Source organism: Colias eurytheme, chromosome 29, assembly GCF_061535395.1.
Source record: "Colias eurytheme isolate Ceu_HAF_F1 chromosome 29, ilColEury1 Martin Lab GWU primary, whole genome shotgun sequence".
Taxonomy (NCBI): domain Eukaryota; kingdom Metazoa; phylum Arthropoda; class Insecta; order Lepidoptera; family Pieridae; genus Colias; species Colias eurytheme.
Window position 1 is genome coordinate 6,121,756 of NC_143008.1, and position 17,236 is coordinate 6,138,991.

General features: G+C 37.0%; 2 protein-coding genes across 3 annotated transcripts; one reads left to right on the forward strand and one right to left on the reverse strand.

Moving 5' to 3' along the window:
• Positions 1 to 3,731: 3,731 nt before the first annotated feature.
• LOC149896312 (vesicle transport protein GOT1B) lies at positions 3,732 to 8,577 on the reverse strand. 2 transcript variants are annotated; one of them, XM_090118100.1, is made up of 6 exons: positions 8,416 to 8,577; positions 7,227 to 7,318; positions 5,626 to 5,804; positions 5,077 to 5,158; positions 4,194 to 4,232; positions 3,732 to 3,800 (listed from the first exon to the last, which is right to left on the reverse strand). In XM_090118100.1, exons 1-6 carry the CDS (start codon positions 8,438 to 8,440, stop codon positions 3,786 to 3,788), a joined length of 432 nt encoding a protein of 143 aa, XP_089974226.1. In that variant the 5' UTR covers positions 8,441 to 8,577; the 3' UTR covers positions 3,732 to 3,785. The 2 variants fall into 2 exon arrangements, with proteins under 2 accessions (XP_089974226.1, XP_089974227.1); XM_090118101.1 differs by having other exon boundaries at positions 3,732 to 4,232.
• A 306-nt stretch (positions 8,578 to 8,883) lies between these two features.
• LOC149896313 (interleukin enhancer-binding factor 2 homolog) lies at positions 8,884 to 15,961 on the forward strand. Its single transcript, XM_090118000.1, has 9 exons — positions 8,884 to 9,240; positions 9,557 to 9,685; positions 10,231 to 10,362; positions 11,030 to 11,200; positions 11,691 to 11,783; positions 12,247 to 12,389; positions 13,182 to 13,322; positions 15,379 to 15,548; positions 15,875 to 15,961. The coding sequence occupies exons 1-9, from the start codon at positions 9,070 to 9,072 to the stop codon at positions 15,904 to 15,906; spliced, it is 1,182 nt and encodes a 393-aa protein (XP_089974126.1). The 5' UTR covers positions 8,884 to 9,069; the 3' UTR covers positions 15,907 to 15,961.
• Positions 15,962 to 17,236: the final 1,275 nt, after the last annotated feature.

A 17,236-nucleotide genomic window follows, 5' to 3' on the forward strand; every position in this document is an offset into this window, starting at 1 on the left:
ACTCTTTAAAATTCATGGACGTACATACGTAAGTAGTATAAAGTTTACCTAATAAATAATTGAAAAATGGTAAGGAAAAATAAGAGTAAACCTAGTGGTAATTTTGCCAGATTTTGTGTTATGGCAATAAAACAAATTAATCTATTATGTGACAATATACAGCTGATAGTACAAATATTTAGTCGCTTCAGTAATGTAATGTGGGTAGTATTCCATAACAGAAATACACGCAGGTTAATAGTGATAATTCGTTTGTGCTGTGGGTAGTATTCCATTACCTAAATATCTACTGAAAAACAGACTATACAGTACCAAAACACTAATATTTATAAATCTAAAAGTTCGTGTGATTCGCCCACCTTCGTTCAATCAAGCAAAAACTATTCATATGCGATTAGTCGACACTCGATACCCAGTCACACCCAGTATTACTTGGAAGTAGATATAATCTGCTTTGGGCTATTCTCGAGCAATAAAAAAGTAATGAAGATACATAGCGACAAATATTAATATTGTAAACAAACTTTTTGAATATAAGCCGTATATCTACTTAACTATTTGTGCCCCGTGGTTTTACCCGCATTGCTCCGATCCTGTTGGCCTTAGCGTGATGATATATATATAGCCTATAGCCTTCCTCGATAAATGGGCTATATAACACCGAAATAATTTTTCAAATCGGAACAGTAACTAGGACTGGTCTGATTTGAAAAATGAGAGATTAGCGAGTTCAATCAAACAAACAAACATAACTTCAGCTTTATAATATTAGTACAGACTACAGATATAAATTATAGTATAGATCATATATTTATTTGTTCAATGCACGAATAATGACTCAATTACTACATTCACATACATAAACACTATTTCTAAATCTGAATTGGCCACAAGAGCATGCGCATACAACATAGATAAAAAAAGTTCATAAGATTAAAAAAAAATAGTAATATACAGTACTAGCTGCGCTCCGCGGTTTCACCCGCGTTGCTCCGCCCCTGTTGGTCTTAGCGTGATGATATAATATAGCCTATAGCCTTCCTCGATGAATAGGCTATCTAACCCCAAAAGAATTTTTCAAATAGGACCAGTAGTTCCTGATATTAGCGCGTTCAAACAAACTCTTCAGCTTTATAATATAAGTTTGACAAAATTAATCGATTCGACCAGTCGTAGCGATTAATTTTGTAACCAACACAATCGCTACAAATGTATAAATATGGTATTCTATTTAGAAATGTGAGACCCAAAGTCTTTATGAACAGGGGAGAAAGGGTCCCTTTCTCTTGTGGATCTTTAAGATGTAAATATGGGTAAACAATAAGGAAAGATGCCACAATATTTATTTCCATTTCTTATTGTAATACGCGTTTTTTCGTAATAATGAGTCTTGGGGTCACATTATTTTATGCTATAATTTAGTACTTACGTATAGGTAATGTATTCAATTCGAAATTATAGCTATAAAAAAACATACCGGCCGAATTGATAGCCTCCTCTTTTTTTGAAGTCGGTTAAAAACAGTTAAATACTTATTACAGATTTTAAATTTTTAACTTCATAAAATGTATCAAAACAATCTATATTATAGTGAACTAAGGAGTACTAGTATCTACAATCGATTCAATCTATTGAGTGGCCTATACACAAAAGTTTGAGAACCGCCGCTCTAGAAATAGGAGTTCAATTTTAAATTCCTTCTAAAGAGATTTTAAAAGTGTCAAAGAGTACTTTTATCACAGTATAGGTAATGAATAAAACTTTATCCTTTTAATTAGGAATGAATAAAACTTTATCTTTGAGTACGGAATCAACTAGTTTCAAACAGTGAAGATGACGCAAGAGGTACCTATAACAATGTTATTGTAAATTCTCGTTTAGTAGTAGTTGTATACGTAGTATATTATTATTAGTCTGTGGTAGTAGTTCTCTTTTCTATAGAGGCTTTCTCTTGTTTGCAAATCTAGTGTTATAGTTCGATAATCTAATATCTAATATCGGCGAAATCTAATAAAGGCGAAAGTTTGTAAGGATGTATGGATGTATGGATGTTTGTTACTCTTTCACGTAAAAACTGCTGAACCGATTACAATGAAATTTAGCACACATATAGAGGGTAACTTGGATTAACACATAGGATAGTTTTTATCCCGGAAATCCCACGGGAACGGGAACTATGCGGGTTTTCCTTTGCAAACGCGGGCGAAGCCGCGGGCGGAAATCTAGTACCTATACATATATTACTGTCCAAACGATCCGAGTGTGGTTTTTAATCGAAGATAGATAAATCTTTGATGTTATTTATTTCTAACTAGCTGCGCTTTGCGGTTTAAACCACGTGGCTCCGCTCCTGTTGGTCTTAGTGCAATGATATACTTATAGCCTCATTCCTCGATAAATGGGCTATCTATCACCGAAAGAATGTTTCAAATCGGACGAGTAGTTTCTGAGATTAGCGCGTTCAAACAAACTCTTCAGCTTTATAATATCAGTATAGATTATGATATTATATCATATATTATATTATTATACATTATATATTATATGACAAATAGGTAAGTAATACTTACCCAAATCTCTTTTGTATCTCTTACAACAAATTGAAATAAATTTGTATACAAATAAGAAACAATTGAAATTCAGTATCCGTCTTCTAAACCAACATTACAGTAGATTACCTAACATTAGGCGCTTCGACATTGCTTAAAAGCCATAGGAGCTTCTTATTTTACATTATTCTAATAAATCACTTAATCAATTCGTAATTATACATAATTAATATTTGATGGAATTTTGAAGAAATAAAACACAAAACATACTTATACATAAATAAATTGAAATTAAGGGTATAAATAAAACAAAAAGGGGTTAATTATTTTAATTTTTGTAAAATTAAAAATTAAACACACACAATATAAACAATAAAATTAATCTTAATTATTTCATAGAACAAAAAACAACAAAGCAACAAAAAAAGCAAATCATGAAAACACAAGCAACGCATAAATCATTAGAATTTTAAAGAATTATTATTAACTATCTAATAAAAGCAACAGAAAACACAATGTTATTCAAAAACATCGTATACTCACAATAATACAGCTATAAATCTATTCACAAATCACACAACACCCCAGTTTCACTTTAAAGGCGAATAAAAATTAAAAATTCACTCATCTCACAGGATTTGAATTACATATTAATTATTGTGCGACATGAATCTACCGTGGCCCTTCCCACATCAATCTGACAGAATAGTCCGTAATTTGCAACGATTAAGCGCTATCGATTGCATTTATAACGCTAAAAGGGATTAATTGGACATTTTTTATTCATGGCGTAACAGTTCGTAGCGTAAGTGCTTATTACGATATTGTTTTTCAATCCGCCGTCGAGGGTATTGATCGGATTGAAAACAACCTCGCACGCTTTTACGCTCGCCCGGGGACGGGCGGTAACTGAGCTACATTTGACAGGACGTGTGCTGCCATCTAAAATATCGACGCGCAGCTGTCAACTGTTCACTTTTTTTATTTTTATAAGGCCATGGATACAAGGGGTTCGTTTTTTTTAAATACCTAATATTCAATATTTCATTTATTAAAGGTTTATCCGTGCATATTTCACTGTAGTGCATGGAAAAAGTAGTAAGTACGTGTATATCTATTTCACGTTGTTTTTACAGTCTTAAATTTGAAAATTTTCTCGTTTAAAGAAATAAAAGACATGCATATAAGGAACATTTTCGTTTAATAAAATAATAATTCTTCATTGCAGTCCCCGCTTTACGATGGGCCATCCTAAAAACATTGTTAGTTATTAATAATGCTTCGTAACTGAATAAATAATTTTTTGTGACACTACTTGTCCAATTTTATGAACTTTTATGTATGAGACATACATACTATATACATACTATAAGTACATAATAAATTCAGTAGGTCGAGATAGCGCGAGGCTGTTCGCTCTGTGAGAACTCGTCTATTTTTTTTTAAACCCCTTAAAGTCAAATAGTTGACATGTAGAAAATACAATGAAAAAAGTAAAAAAGGACACAACAAAAGATATGATAGACAAGGTTTTATTTTCAAATTAAAAAAACTTGTACACAATTAAAAATATATTTAACACGCATCCACTTTCACAGATAAAATATACACTAATAGTCTTTTGGCATGGCAACATTATCATACCATATTTCGGCCATTGTCGCCAGCTATCCTGTCTACGACCTGAAAAAAAATTAAATGCTTAATGACCTTGCATATAAATTAAATTAAATTTTCAGAAATAATTTGTAAATAAAGTTGAAATGGTTAATTTAAAACATTTTTTATCTATTTTATCTCTTTTATGACAAATAATCATGGCAAAAAATATAAGTATGTCCATTTTTTATTCCTTCTTTTTGCAAAACATAAAAAGGAAATTAAAAAAGACGTTATTATAAAAACACACATTGTTGTAAAACACAAATTTTGTGTGTCCATAAAATCATCAATGATTTACTTACAATATTTTTTTTACCCGACTACGGCAAAGCAAAAGGAGGGTTATGATTTTGACAGGCTATGTATGTATGTATGTATGTATGTATATATGTATGTATGTATGTATGTATGTATGTATGTATGTATGTTCATCTGTTCCCTCGTAACTTCTAAACTACTTATCAGAATTCGACAAATGACATATCATTAGAAGCGTCTTAATTGTCCGCTGGTTATAGGCTATATGGGGTTTCACAAAATCTAATGTGGCGCCCTCTAGCGGACAAAACATATAGAGTAAAAAAATAAAGTTAAGATAAATATGCCGTGTTTGGTATCATTTGAAAGCTTTTTACTTGCACATTTTGAATATATATATATATATTACTAGCATTTCCTTGTGACTTTACCTGTATTCATGGGCTGATTGCATATAATTCACATCTTTTCGTTTATAGCTTGTTTATTAGTTCATCAATTTAACTTTTGTTTTATACTTTTTCAGCGTCGTTTTTTGTCGTAGTTGGGTTTTAGTTGTTTTACTTTTTATCTTGTTATATAATTTTAAAATAAAATAATACATTACCCCTCGAATTATAGGTAAGCTCAGGAGAGATCCTAATACTGGCACCATTCTTAGGAAATTAATCGCTGCTGGTAAGAAACCCCTGAAAAAAAAACAATTATGATTTCGCACATGGCAACATCCCCCCCCCCCACCCATTTTAAGAAAATCAATTAGTAACATATTTCTTATTTTTAGTATTACATCGTCATTGTTGCATAGTGTTAAAAGTAAAGTCTCAATATGTATTAGAAAAAAAATGATCATGTGAAGGGATTTTAACCTGCATCCATGGTCACACCGTGGTGCCATCTGATGATGCTTTATGAGTATAATATTTGTAATAATCTTAAGAATATATTTGTCTGTTTGTACAAACTACTCCCTCGCCTTCCTCGATGAATGGGCTATCTAACACCGAAAGAATTTTTAAAAGCGGACCAGCAGTTCCTGTGATTAGCGCGTTCAAATAAACAAACAAACTCAATAATAGTATAGATAGAAGCGAAACTCTTCGTCACACACACGCACAAGAAAACAAGTCACTATAAAAACATCATAATTACTTACCTAAATAATAACAAAAACCCGTATATTTCAGCGATCATGCCAAACATCGGCCATCCAAGCAACACAACAATGATCCCTCCAAAGAAAGCCACGGACGCTTTAATTTTGTGCCGTTGAAAGAAAAAGAAGAACGTCCTTTGCAGCCCGATGACACATGCTAGTCCACTTATGAATAGAATCTGAAAACAATCTGTAAGTTTAATTATACAATAATAACAATATATAAATACTAGGGATCCGCCCCGGCTTCGCCCGTGGTACATATTTACGTTTTCTCTACATAAGAACCATCCTCGTACTTCAAGTACAATAATAAAAAAAGTATTATCGAAATCGGTCCACCCGTTCACTCGTGATGCCGTGACCGTGAAGGAAAACGGGTTTCGTTTTTATACAGGGTGTCCCACATATACTAAGCGCGAAGGGACTTGTAGTTTTGCATACACTGATCACGTAAAAAATACTTATTACAACAAAATTACGTCAAAAATTTTTTGCTAATTTTTTTCCTTAAAATCCATGTTTTCTTCTCTAGCTTCGCTCAGCCGGCATATATCGCTTCGCTACTGTGAGCATTTTGTCCATAAAAACATAATCTTAAACGATAGCTCACGTTCGGGTGGCAAAGTTGGGCGGGTTGCTTGTTATGGGTGTACACATAGAGTTTTAAGAATTCTTCTTTTTGAAAAAAAAATGCGTCTGGAATTTTATAAGTATTTTTTACGTACTCAGCGTATGCAAGATTATATCCTCCTTTGAGCTTATAATATACAACTTATTATATACTAGCTTTCCGCCCGCGGCTTCGCCCGCGTTTTCAGAGAAAAACCCGTTCCCATAGGATTTCCGGGATAAAACCTATCCTATGTCCTTTCTCGGGTATCAAAATATCTCTATACCAAATTTCATGCAAATTGGTTCAGTAGTTCAGGCGTGTTTGAGTAACAGACAGACAGACAGAGTTACTTTCGCATTTATAATATTAGTATGGATAGATAATCACTACATTGTAGAAAATAAGGTCACTTTCTGGGAGCTGTGTGTCTGTATGCTTAGACCTTTAAAATTAGCAACAGACTTTTATGGGGCTTTTTATAGATAAGAGTGATTCAAGAGGAAGGTTTTAGTATACATATAATTTGTTTAGGTACAAAGCGGGCGAAACCGCCTGCGGATTAATTTCACAGAATATAATTCGCGAGCCAATATTTAGATATATTATATTGTCCCCACAGAAGAATACATGAACAGAATTTGTGGCGAAAACAAAAAATAGGATAGTTAAAAAAAAACAAATTCCTGGGTTTCTTAAATATGTTATTTTTCTAAAAAACATATCAAATTGCACAATATATATTTAACTTTTAAGTATAAACAATTTACTTTAGGGCCGATTTTTCAATGCTTGCATAAAACTAATTCGTCGAATAATGAATAAAACAACCATTTTAAAAACGTATTCTAATTGCCCGTATTTGACAGTTTACGTGACATTTTAATATTATCGTGTAATACTTTATTGGACGGATAAGTTTTATCTAAGCATTGAAAAATCGGCCCTTAATTTATATAATTTCAAGTAATAAACTCAATATACTCACATTACCAATAGCCAGTAAGCCTTTATCAAATAATAATAATACACCAAGGAAGAGGAATGTCATTCCAAACCCGGCCAGACCAACACCAATCTCTGTAAGAAATAATATTTACGTTATTCTGAAGGAAAAACATTATCGAGGAAACAAGCAAAAACTTTTCTTGCATTGCTGTTAATGTGTTTTTAATCTAAATAAAATTCCTTGGACTAAATTTGAATAAATTATGACTGTATACTTGAATGTAAAGTGTAAAAAAAAAATTACTTTCATAAATTAATTTAAGCTATTGCATAGCTTTTATCTCAGACTTTAAGCGCGGCGACCGAATGTAAAAATTCCGTAACGAAAAAACTTAACACCCCCCACTCCGACCGGCACAGCGATGCGATGCTATGAAATAGCTTTACCGCGGCAGTCCTCGAGTGCCACACGTATTTTTAACTTATTGTTTATTACCTACTTAACATTCAAAAATGCAGTGCATAATCATTAATATGGAAAGTCATTGGTTTATAGAATACTAGATTTCCGCCCGCGGCTTCGCCCGCGTTTGCAAAGGAAAACCCGCATAGTTCCCGTTCCCGTGGGATTTCCGGGATAAAAACTATCCTATGTGTTAATCCAAGTTACCCTCTATATGTGTGCTAAATTTCATTGTAATCGGTTCAGTAGTTTTTACGTGAAAGAGTAACAAACATCCATACATCCATACATCCTTACAAACTTTCGCCTTTATAATATATATTAGATTTGTGTTGCGCAATCTTTTATTCGTTTCTAATGATTATTTTGAGCTGAATATGTAAATAAATTATGTACATAATATAAAGTTGTTATTATCAATTTTCCATTACATATTTAATTTCGAACTGAACAACGTTGTATAAATACTGATACTCAATGTGAATAATGATATATTAATAATTATAATATTGCTAAGAAATTTGATCGAAATTCTATCCATAAATAGCAGGAGTGCAAGTGTTTGCATAATGTATGAACTGTAAGTGCATTTTTTAATATAAATAAATCACAGTCCTTTAAATTAAAAGTCAAGCAATTAGGTATCAAATTACATGTCATAGAGATATCATTAATACACCTAATCATTGATTAATTACGGATTAAAACATCGAAATTAGTGAATGTAGTAACTTATGGAAACATTGCAAAACATTGGTGTACTCACTCTGGGTGTCGGATATCTCAATCATTTTGGATAGTTTACTATCTTGGCGGTTATATTATATGCATTTACTATTTATTTCTCTCAAAATATTTGTAAATACGAGGTAAAACAAACTTCTAACCTGATACTCCACGTCATTTTGTTATCGAATTTTTAAATGTCATAATTTAAATGTCAAACAAGCTAAATTCGGATAGGTAGATTACGAGCAGTTAAAATATGTCAGTTAAATTATTTCATCGATTTAAATTGTATTTAGAGCATATCCAACTAAATTAACTTAATTTATATTTCTTATTCGCTAAATGTTGAAGTTTATCGTGATTACAATTTAATATGGCTAGTATTCCGTTCTGCTTAATAAATTATTTATCTGTACAATATTGATAGATAGTTCTTAAATCTTAATAATCTGTGCATAACCTAAAAACTTAAAAAGTAAAATGTCAATGTTTTGGATGGCGTCGGTTTGTTCGCGAATCTATGTTTAATAATTTGTATATTTTGCAATTTTATACACTCATCCCTAAAAAAAATAACAACACGATAGTACTATTGTTATTAAAAAGTATTATATTACTATATGATCGTATTATATTTATTGGAATCAAGTGAAAGTGGTTTGACTAAACTTATCGTTTAAAGTTTTGTGAAATGGTAAGAGGATCTGGCAGAGGCCGCGGAATGCCTGGAAGGGGTGGTATGGGGCGTCCGCCCTTCAGCAGGCCGAGGGTTATGATGCTCAGGCCTCCATTTGACTTGATTCTTGCGGAACCGGCGTTCCCGCGATGCAAGCCCGCCCCTGATGACACGGCTTTGACACAGGTATATTTTACTGGTCTCATTAGTGTTATTTTTTGTTATAAATTATCTTTCCTCCTTATTAATACTAGAACAAGTATAAAAACAAGGGTATTTACAAGCTCTGTAAATTGTTACATTTTTGTAATTTTATATTAAATACTACTCGATGAACTATATGACGAATAAGTAGCCTATCAAGTAGAAACATGCCAAGAAGATGTTTTACATGAATGCAGAAAATAAAACTAAAAGAAGATAAACGTTTATCATTTTAAATAGGTAGACCTATCTCTTTAAAGCTCTTGTTCAACTTTGTTTAATATTACAAAACTTTCAGGCATTATTAAAAAGACACGCGGAGCTCTGCCCCACGCCAGCGGAGCAGGCGGCCGTGCTCAGCCTGGTGACAAAATTACAGACTGTTTTGGATAATATTGTGGTAGCGCCTGGTGATTTTGCTGCTTGTGTGAGTATTTATGACAGATTTATTATAGTTTTTGAATGTGAACTCATGTTAATAAAGAAGTAACCGGTTTTTCAATGCTTGGATAAAACTTATCGGTCCAATAAAGTATTACACAATAATATTAAAATGTCACGTAAACTGTCAAATACGGTCAATTAAAATATGTTTTAAAATGGTAGTTTTATACATCATTCGACGAATAAGTTTTAACCAAGGATTGAAAAATCAGCCCTAAGACAAAAAGAACAATTAGATTAGTGCCAACCATATTGACATATAATTTATACTTTATAGACCTGCATTTTATAGAAAAGAAACACACGCTTTACTGGTTCCACTTTATTTAGATTTTTATTACAATTAACTAAGACAATGCAGTTCCAACAATACATATTATAATAAAATATTTTTGTTATAACAGTAATGCATGTGGCATTATTCTAAATCATGCGTTTTAATGAAAATAACTGTTTAGAACTGCAAAAATTTTGGAATTTCTCAAATTTATTCCTAGAATCTCAATTAATTTCTACTATTTATTTCAGCAATTAGAAGAGGTGCGTCAAGTCGGTTCTTACAAGAAAGGCACTATGATGGCTGGCAAGAATGTGGCTGATATAGTGGTCATCATGAAGACGCTACCCACCAAAGAGGCTGTTGAGGGACTGTCTAATAAGGTAATTGTTATTATTAAGGGTCACTTGCTGATAATTATTGCCTTGGTTTCATACTTTTTGACTTTCACTTAGGGGTATGAAAAAAAGACGTTGTTTGATTCTCAAACTTACCCAATATGCAAAAAAAATTTCATGAGAATCAGTCAAGCCGTTGTGGAGGGTTTTAACTTCAAACCCCGTAACATTTTTCTAATATTTTTCATTTAATCTGCAGTCAGCGTTTTTTGCTATGAGTGTATGTGTTGCCTGCCAAAGTATGATGTGCATAACAATCTTTCCAATGAATCTGCTCTTTGAGTAGCAAATTTAAACATAGTAACATGAAAATTTGATTTGTGAGATAATCTTCTTATATATAAAAATGAATCGCAAAATGTGTTGGTAAGTGCATAACTCGAGAACGGCTGAACCGATTTCGGTAATTATTTTTTTATTATATTCCTTGAAGTACGAGGATGGTTCTTATGTAGAGAAAACGTAAACATGTACCATGGGCGAAGCCGGGGCGGACCGCTAGTATAAAATATAATTTATGGCTCTACTTATACCAGACCAGCTGTTTATTTGTATTTAGCCAATTAAAATCCGATTTTCCTGCGTAAATAACGACTTTGCGATGCTATATAAATTACGTCCCCTTACACTCCATTCTACAATTCCCTCGCAGGTGAACGAAGAACTAAACAAGCTCATGCGTGCCGAGGGCCTCGGCAATGTATCGAGTGTATGCCACGAGCGCGGTTTCACAGTCACGGCAGCCGCGACGCCGGCCGCGAGCAGTGCGGTCCGTGTTCTTGTCACCACGCTGCACCAGAACCTTAGGAAGCTGGAGCCCGAGGTGAGGAAAAATGAAAAAAAAAATGACAGCTGTCATCTGTCATCGTGAAAAAAAATTGATAGCTGTCATCTGTCATCCTGAAAAAAAAATTTATAGCTGTCATCTGCCACCGTGAATATTAAAAAAAATTACAACTGTCACCTGTCACAGCTGTCAAACGAGCTGACGCGCCAATACCTACCAGTAGAAGTTTGAGCGGGATTTTATGTATTTTTTTTTAATTTCTCATTCCTTTTTTATGTCTACAAGATCTTTCTTTCTTTATTGTTGTATTGTATTGGTTTATTTTTCCAAAACTATACGTCTGTTTTTTACCAAATCAATAGAAGAGACTAAGAAATTATGCAAAAGATTTATTTTTTACGTATCGTAATTTTCCTGATGACCAAAGAAAAGAAAGTTTACGAAAACTTTTGCCTTTTTCGCGCGACAGTACAATTTTTGTTAAATGGCTAATTCTTGTTAGTAATTATTATTATCTTGTTCACAGGTGCACTTGGACTACAAAGTGATCAGCAGCCATTTGGCCGCCATCAGACACAGTCGGTGGTTCGAAGAGAATGCTCACCATTCCTCGATTAAGGTATTAATTATTTATTGATTAATTTTAATATAGTACAATAGTAATTTAATAATTAATTATTTCGTTTACATATTATTATGTTTGGTGTTGTTTAACAAATTTTTGTCCGTTTGATTCCCGGATGGGGCAAATAATTTCAGAAGGCAGTAAATAAAATAATGTTTGTATAACATATTATACTGTCAACTGTTTTTCTGTATATATTTTAACTATATTGACTACTAGCGGTCCGCCCCGGCTTCGCCCGTGGTACATATTTCGCAATAAAAGGTAGCTTATGTTCTTTCTCAGGGTCTAAAGATCGTCTGTGCCAAATTTCATCAAAATCGGTTGAGAGGTAGCGGTAAAGCGTAACAGACAGACAGACAGAGTTACTTTCGCATTTATAATATTAGTAGGGATTAGATAATTAAAAAAGTGTTTCAAAGTTTTTTTTTTCTATAATTATTATCGTTTTCCGCAGGTACTAATCCGTCTCCTCCGCGACATGTGCGCACGTCACTCGGGACTCGAACCCCTGACCCCGTGGATGATCGACCTGCTAGCGCATCACTGCATCATGAACAACCCTCAGCGGCAGGTGTTGCCGATTAACGTGGCTTTTAGGTGAGTTAGATACGAAAGTTTGTATGTTTGTTTGTTTGTTAAAAGGCGTCGGTAGGTAAGAACATTGGTTATATATTTTAAAAGTAAAAAATATTTGTTCTTAAGAGGGGTTAGGCGGTCAGCGGAAATTAAGCTATTCGCGCCTGAGGTGAGGGGGTCCGCGTTTAGTATGGAATTAACGTGCTCGAAATTAAAAATCGTAAGCGCCATTCACATTTTTTATCAAAAAGTGAATGAAAATATTTAGTATTTTCTAAATCTAAAACAGTCACGAAATCGAGAAGGTAAATACCTATGTATTTGTGATTTATACGAATTATTATCGTAAAATACGGTTGTAATGAGCATTTATATGATATTTAGAGGTAACTTCAGGATTTTTTTTTATCGAGAAAATTTTTCATTTTGCCGTTTTCACCTACTAATGGGCGCCCTTAAATCAAACATACAATCTCGTTGATACTTATGGCAATAAGGCTGTTAACACTTAACACAGTAAATTTATAGTACACTAGCAAACCCGGCGAACTGCGTTTCGCCACCAGAGACACCTTTTCTTTGCTTTAAACTTCACGGAGCCCGAGACCTTTCCAACGAGTGCAAAACCGTGGAAATCGGTTCGTGAAAACCCGACTTATTTTTATATATGTAGTAGATTATTTGAACCAAGATGCCTAGACTCGTGGCCTGTATTGTGAACATCAATACAATTGTGGTTTTACCTATCCAACGACTATGAAATTATTTTTTATTTATTCAATCATGTTATAATAACACTTGTCTTGTTTCCAGACGTGCGCTAGCCCTGCTGGCGGGCGGGTTGTTCCTTCCCGGTTGCGCCGGGTTGCCGGACCCGTGCGAGGCGGCGCACGCGCGCGCGCACACCGCGCTCGACCTGCCCGCGCAGGACCACGCCGCGGCCACTGCGCAGACGTGAGTGTACATACATACATACATACACACGCACGCGCGCGCGCACACCGCGCTCGACCTGCCCGCGCAGGACCACGCCGCGGCCACTGCGCAGACGTGAGTGTACATACATACATACATACACACGCACGCGCGCGCGCACACCGCGCTCGACCTGCCCGCGCAGGACCACGCCGCGGCCACTGCGCAGACGTGAGTGTACATACATACATACATACACACGCACGCGCGCGCGCACACCGCGCTCGACCTGCCCGCGCAGGACCACGCCGCGGCCACTGCGCAGACGTGAGTGTACATACATACATACATACACACGCACGCGCGCGCGCACACCGCGCTCGACCTGCCCGCGCAGGACCACGCCGCGGCCACTGCGCAGACGTGAGTGTACATACATACATACATACACACGCACGCGCGCGCGCACACCGCGCTCGACCTGCCCGCGCAGGACCACGCCGCGGCCACTGCGCAGACGTGAGTGTACATACATACATACATACACACGCACGCGCGCGCGCACACCGCGCTCGACCTGCCCGCGCAGGACCACGCCGCGGCCACTGCGCAGACGTGAGTGTACATACATACATACATACACACGCACGCGCGCGCGCACACCGCGCTCGACCTGCCCGCGCAGGACCACGCCGCGGCCACTGCGCAGACGTGAGTGTACATACATACATACATACACACGCACGCGCGCGCGCACACCGCGCTCGACCTGCCCGCGCAGGACCACGCCGCGGCCACTGCGCAGACGTGAGTGTACATACATACATACATACACACGCACGCGCGCGCGCACACCGCGCTCGACCTGCCCGCGCAGGACCACGCCGCGGCCACTGCGCAGACGTGAGTGTACATACATACATACATACACACGCACGCGCGCGCGCACACCGCGCTCGACCTGCCCGCGCAGGACCACGCCGCGGCCACTGCGCAGACGTGAGTGTACATACATACATACATACACACGCACGCGCGCGCGCACACCGCGCTCGACCTGCCCGCGCAGGACCACGCCGCGGCCACTGCGCAGACGTGAGTGTACATACATACATACATACACACGCACGCGCGCGCGCACACCGCGCTCGACCTGCCCGCGCAGGACCACGCCGCGGCCACTGCGCAGACGTGAGTGTACATACATACATACATACACACGCACGCGCGCGCGCACACCGCGCTCGACCTGCCCGCGCAGGACCACGCCGCGGCCACTGCGCAGACGTGAGTGTACATACATACATACATACATACATACGCACGCGCGCGCGCACACCGCGCTCGACCTGCCCGCGCAGGACCACGCCGCGGCCACTGCGCAGACGTGAGTGTACATACATACATACATACATACATACGCACGCGCGCGCGCACACCGCGCTCGACCTGCCCGCGCAGGACCACGCCGCGGCCACTGCGCAGACGTGAGTGTGCACATACATACATACATACAAAAAATGTATGCGTGTACTAGAGTACCTACACACGTAATAAGTGAAACTTCTTTATAACCTTATTTTTCAAAAAATAATCTATATATATAAAACTCAAAGGTGACTGATATAGTGATCTATCAATGCACAGCCCAAACCACTGGACGTATCGGGCTGAAATTTGGCATGCAGGTAGATGTCATAACGTAGGCGTCCCCTAAGAAAGAATTTTAATCAATTCTACCCCCAAAAGGATAAAATAGGGGATGAAAATTATTACCATAAAAAATTTTCTTTCCACGCAGGCGAAGCTGCGGGCAACAGCTAGTTTACTATAATATGCAACTTTACAGAAATACGTCGAATCACGCGTGGTAGGGATAAGAAAAAGATGGCGCGTAATGGAAAAATGTCACGCGTAACGAAAAAATGATACACAAAATTTTTTTCCAGCCCTGATAAAGAAGTTTCACTTCAATAAAAATAAATAAAACACACGCACACACACACCTCACAGACGTAGGTGTACACACACACACACACACGTGACATATACGTGTGACACGTGCCATATCACAATCTAACGTGCCACATTACAGGTTACTACGCGTAGTGGCCCGTGGCGGTCACCGTTACGTGCTCGGCTTGCAAGCGTTCGAGGGCGGCAAGGATATATCCACGGAGATAACCGTATGGGACGGTGTGGTTGTGTCGCCATTAGCGCCCGCGTACCAGGAGACACCGGAGCCGATGGACACGGATGATAAAGGTTGGTGGACAGTGGTGGACAGTGGTGAAGTGTGGGGGGAGTGAACAGTGATGGTTGGTGGGGAATGGTCGTGGTTGGTCATGAGTGGTGATGGATGGTGAAGATTGGTCATGGTTGGTCATGAGTGGTGATGGATGGTGAAGATTGGCCATGATTGGTCATGAGTGGTGAAGAGTGGTCATGGTTGGTGATGGTTGGTGAAGTGTGTTGAGGGCTGGTGATTTGTTCATTTGTGTCGATGAAAACTTGTTATTATAATTACCTTATTATAATTTAACAATGTCAAAATCTTCATATTTCTAATATTTTAAATTTTTCTTTTGCAGATGAGGAGGTCCCAGACGGCGTGGCTGCTTAGTATTTAAGAGATTTGTGATTAAAGATCTTCAATAAATTTTTATTTAACTCTAAAAGAGATTTTTATTCTACTATTTCAATGATGAAAACCCAATTGTTTTTAAGAATTTGTTCTTTGGTGTTTACAATATCAATAGTTTGTACTATGTATGTTCTTTTTCAATAATAATGAACAAAAAAAAATAAAGAAAAATCACTAATCGTTGAATAGTGATAACTGAAATAATAAAAGGGAATAAATTATTTCATAACTACTGCAAAAAAATTGCTCATCAATTTATCATCTATGTTGAAATCTGAACTTTTGTTAACATTCAAACAAAACGCATTCAAACGGATATAGAAAATTAAAAGGTATTTCGACTAACTTAAAACCTAGTTTATTCCCACGTCAGTAACCTAAAATCACTATGTAAGAACCTATAGCAAACAAAAATAACATACAAAAAGTAATGAAATCCCAGCAAAACATTTTTATCTAAAATGTTGCCATGACTATGATACTAATTAGAAGTAAATATTATTTCTCACAGCATTCATTATCACTTTTATGAAAAATAAACATAAACAAGCACATATTATATAAACAAATCTTGTAAAGTTCAGGAACCACGATCCGAAAAAAAATCGATTCATCCAATTAAAAAAAAACATAATATACCTGCATCATATTACGAAAAATATATCATATCAAATACAGAAGTTCTGTATCGAGGAAGGCTATATCATCTCGCTGAGACCGCTTATAAAAGCGTAGCAATGCGGGTACTAAACTAAAACCAACCACAACGCTACAAATCCATCCCTTCTAATATTATAAATACATACCTACGAAAGTAACTGTCTGTTAGGCGCGGGTCAAACACAAGCGGCGCGGGCGCGGGCGTGCCATAAGCGCACCTCTTGAATCTGTTTTGCACCACGTCCTTCTTATACATTTTGTATGAAAGAATTTTGGAAAGGCGACGAGGCGGCACGCCACGGTTGCGCCGCGGGCGTACCGTAGGCGTACCGCAGGCGCGCTTCCCCCATCGCATCCAAATAGAGGTCAATTCACGGTCATACACAATCAAAAACAAATCGGGTGGTAGCCTGTCAGTCAAAAATGTGTTCTCTCTGTGTGGAATTATATAGAGCTGCTATTACATACCCTTCTTCGTTTTGTTTTTAAAGGTGAATTGAATTAATCGATGAAATGATTTACACAGGTGATGGCAGTAGGGAAAGTGAAAATGAAGAAGAGCATAATGAAAGTTCCCATGTATTTACAATGTCAGAAATAAAGATAATCCTGATTTTGATTGTGTTTTTTATTTATTTGTAATTGTAAT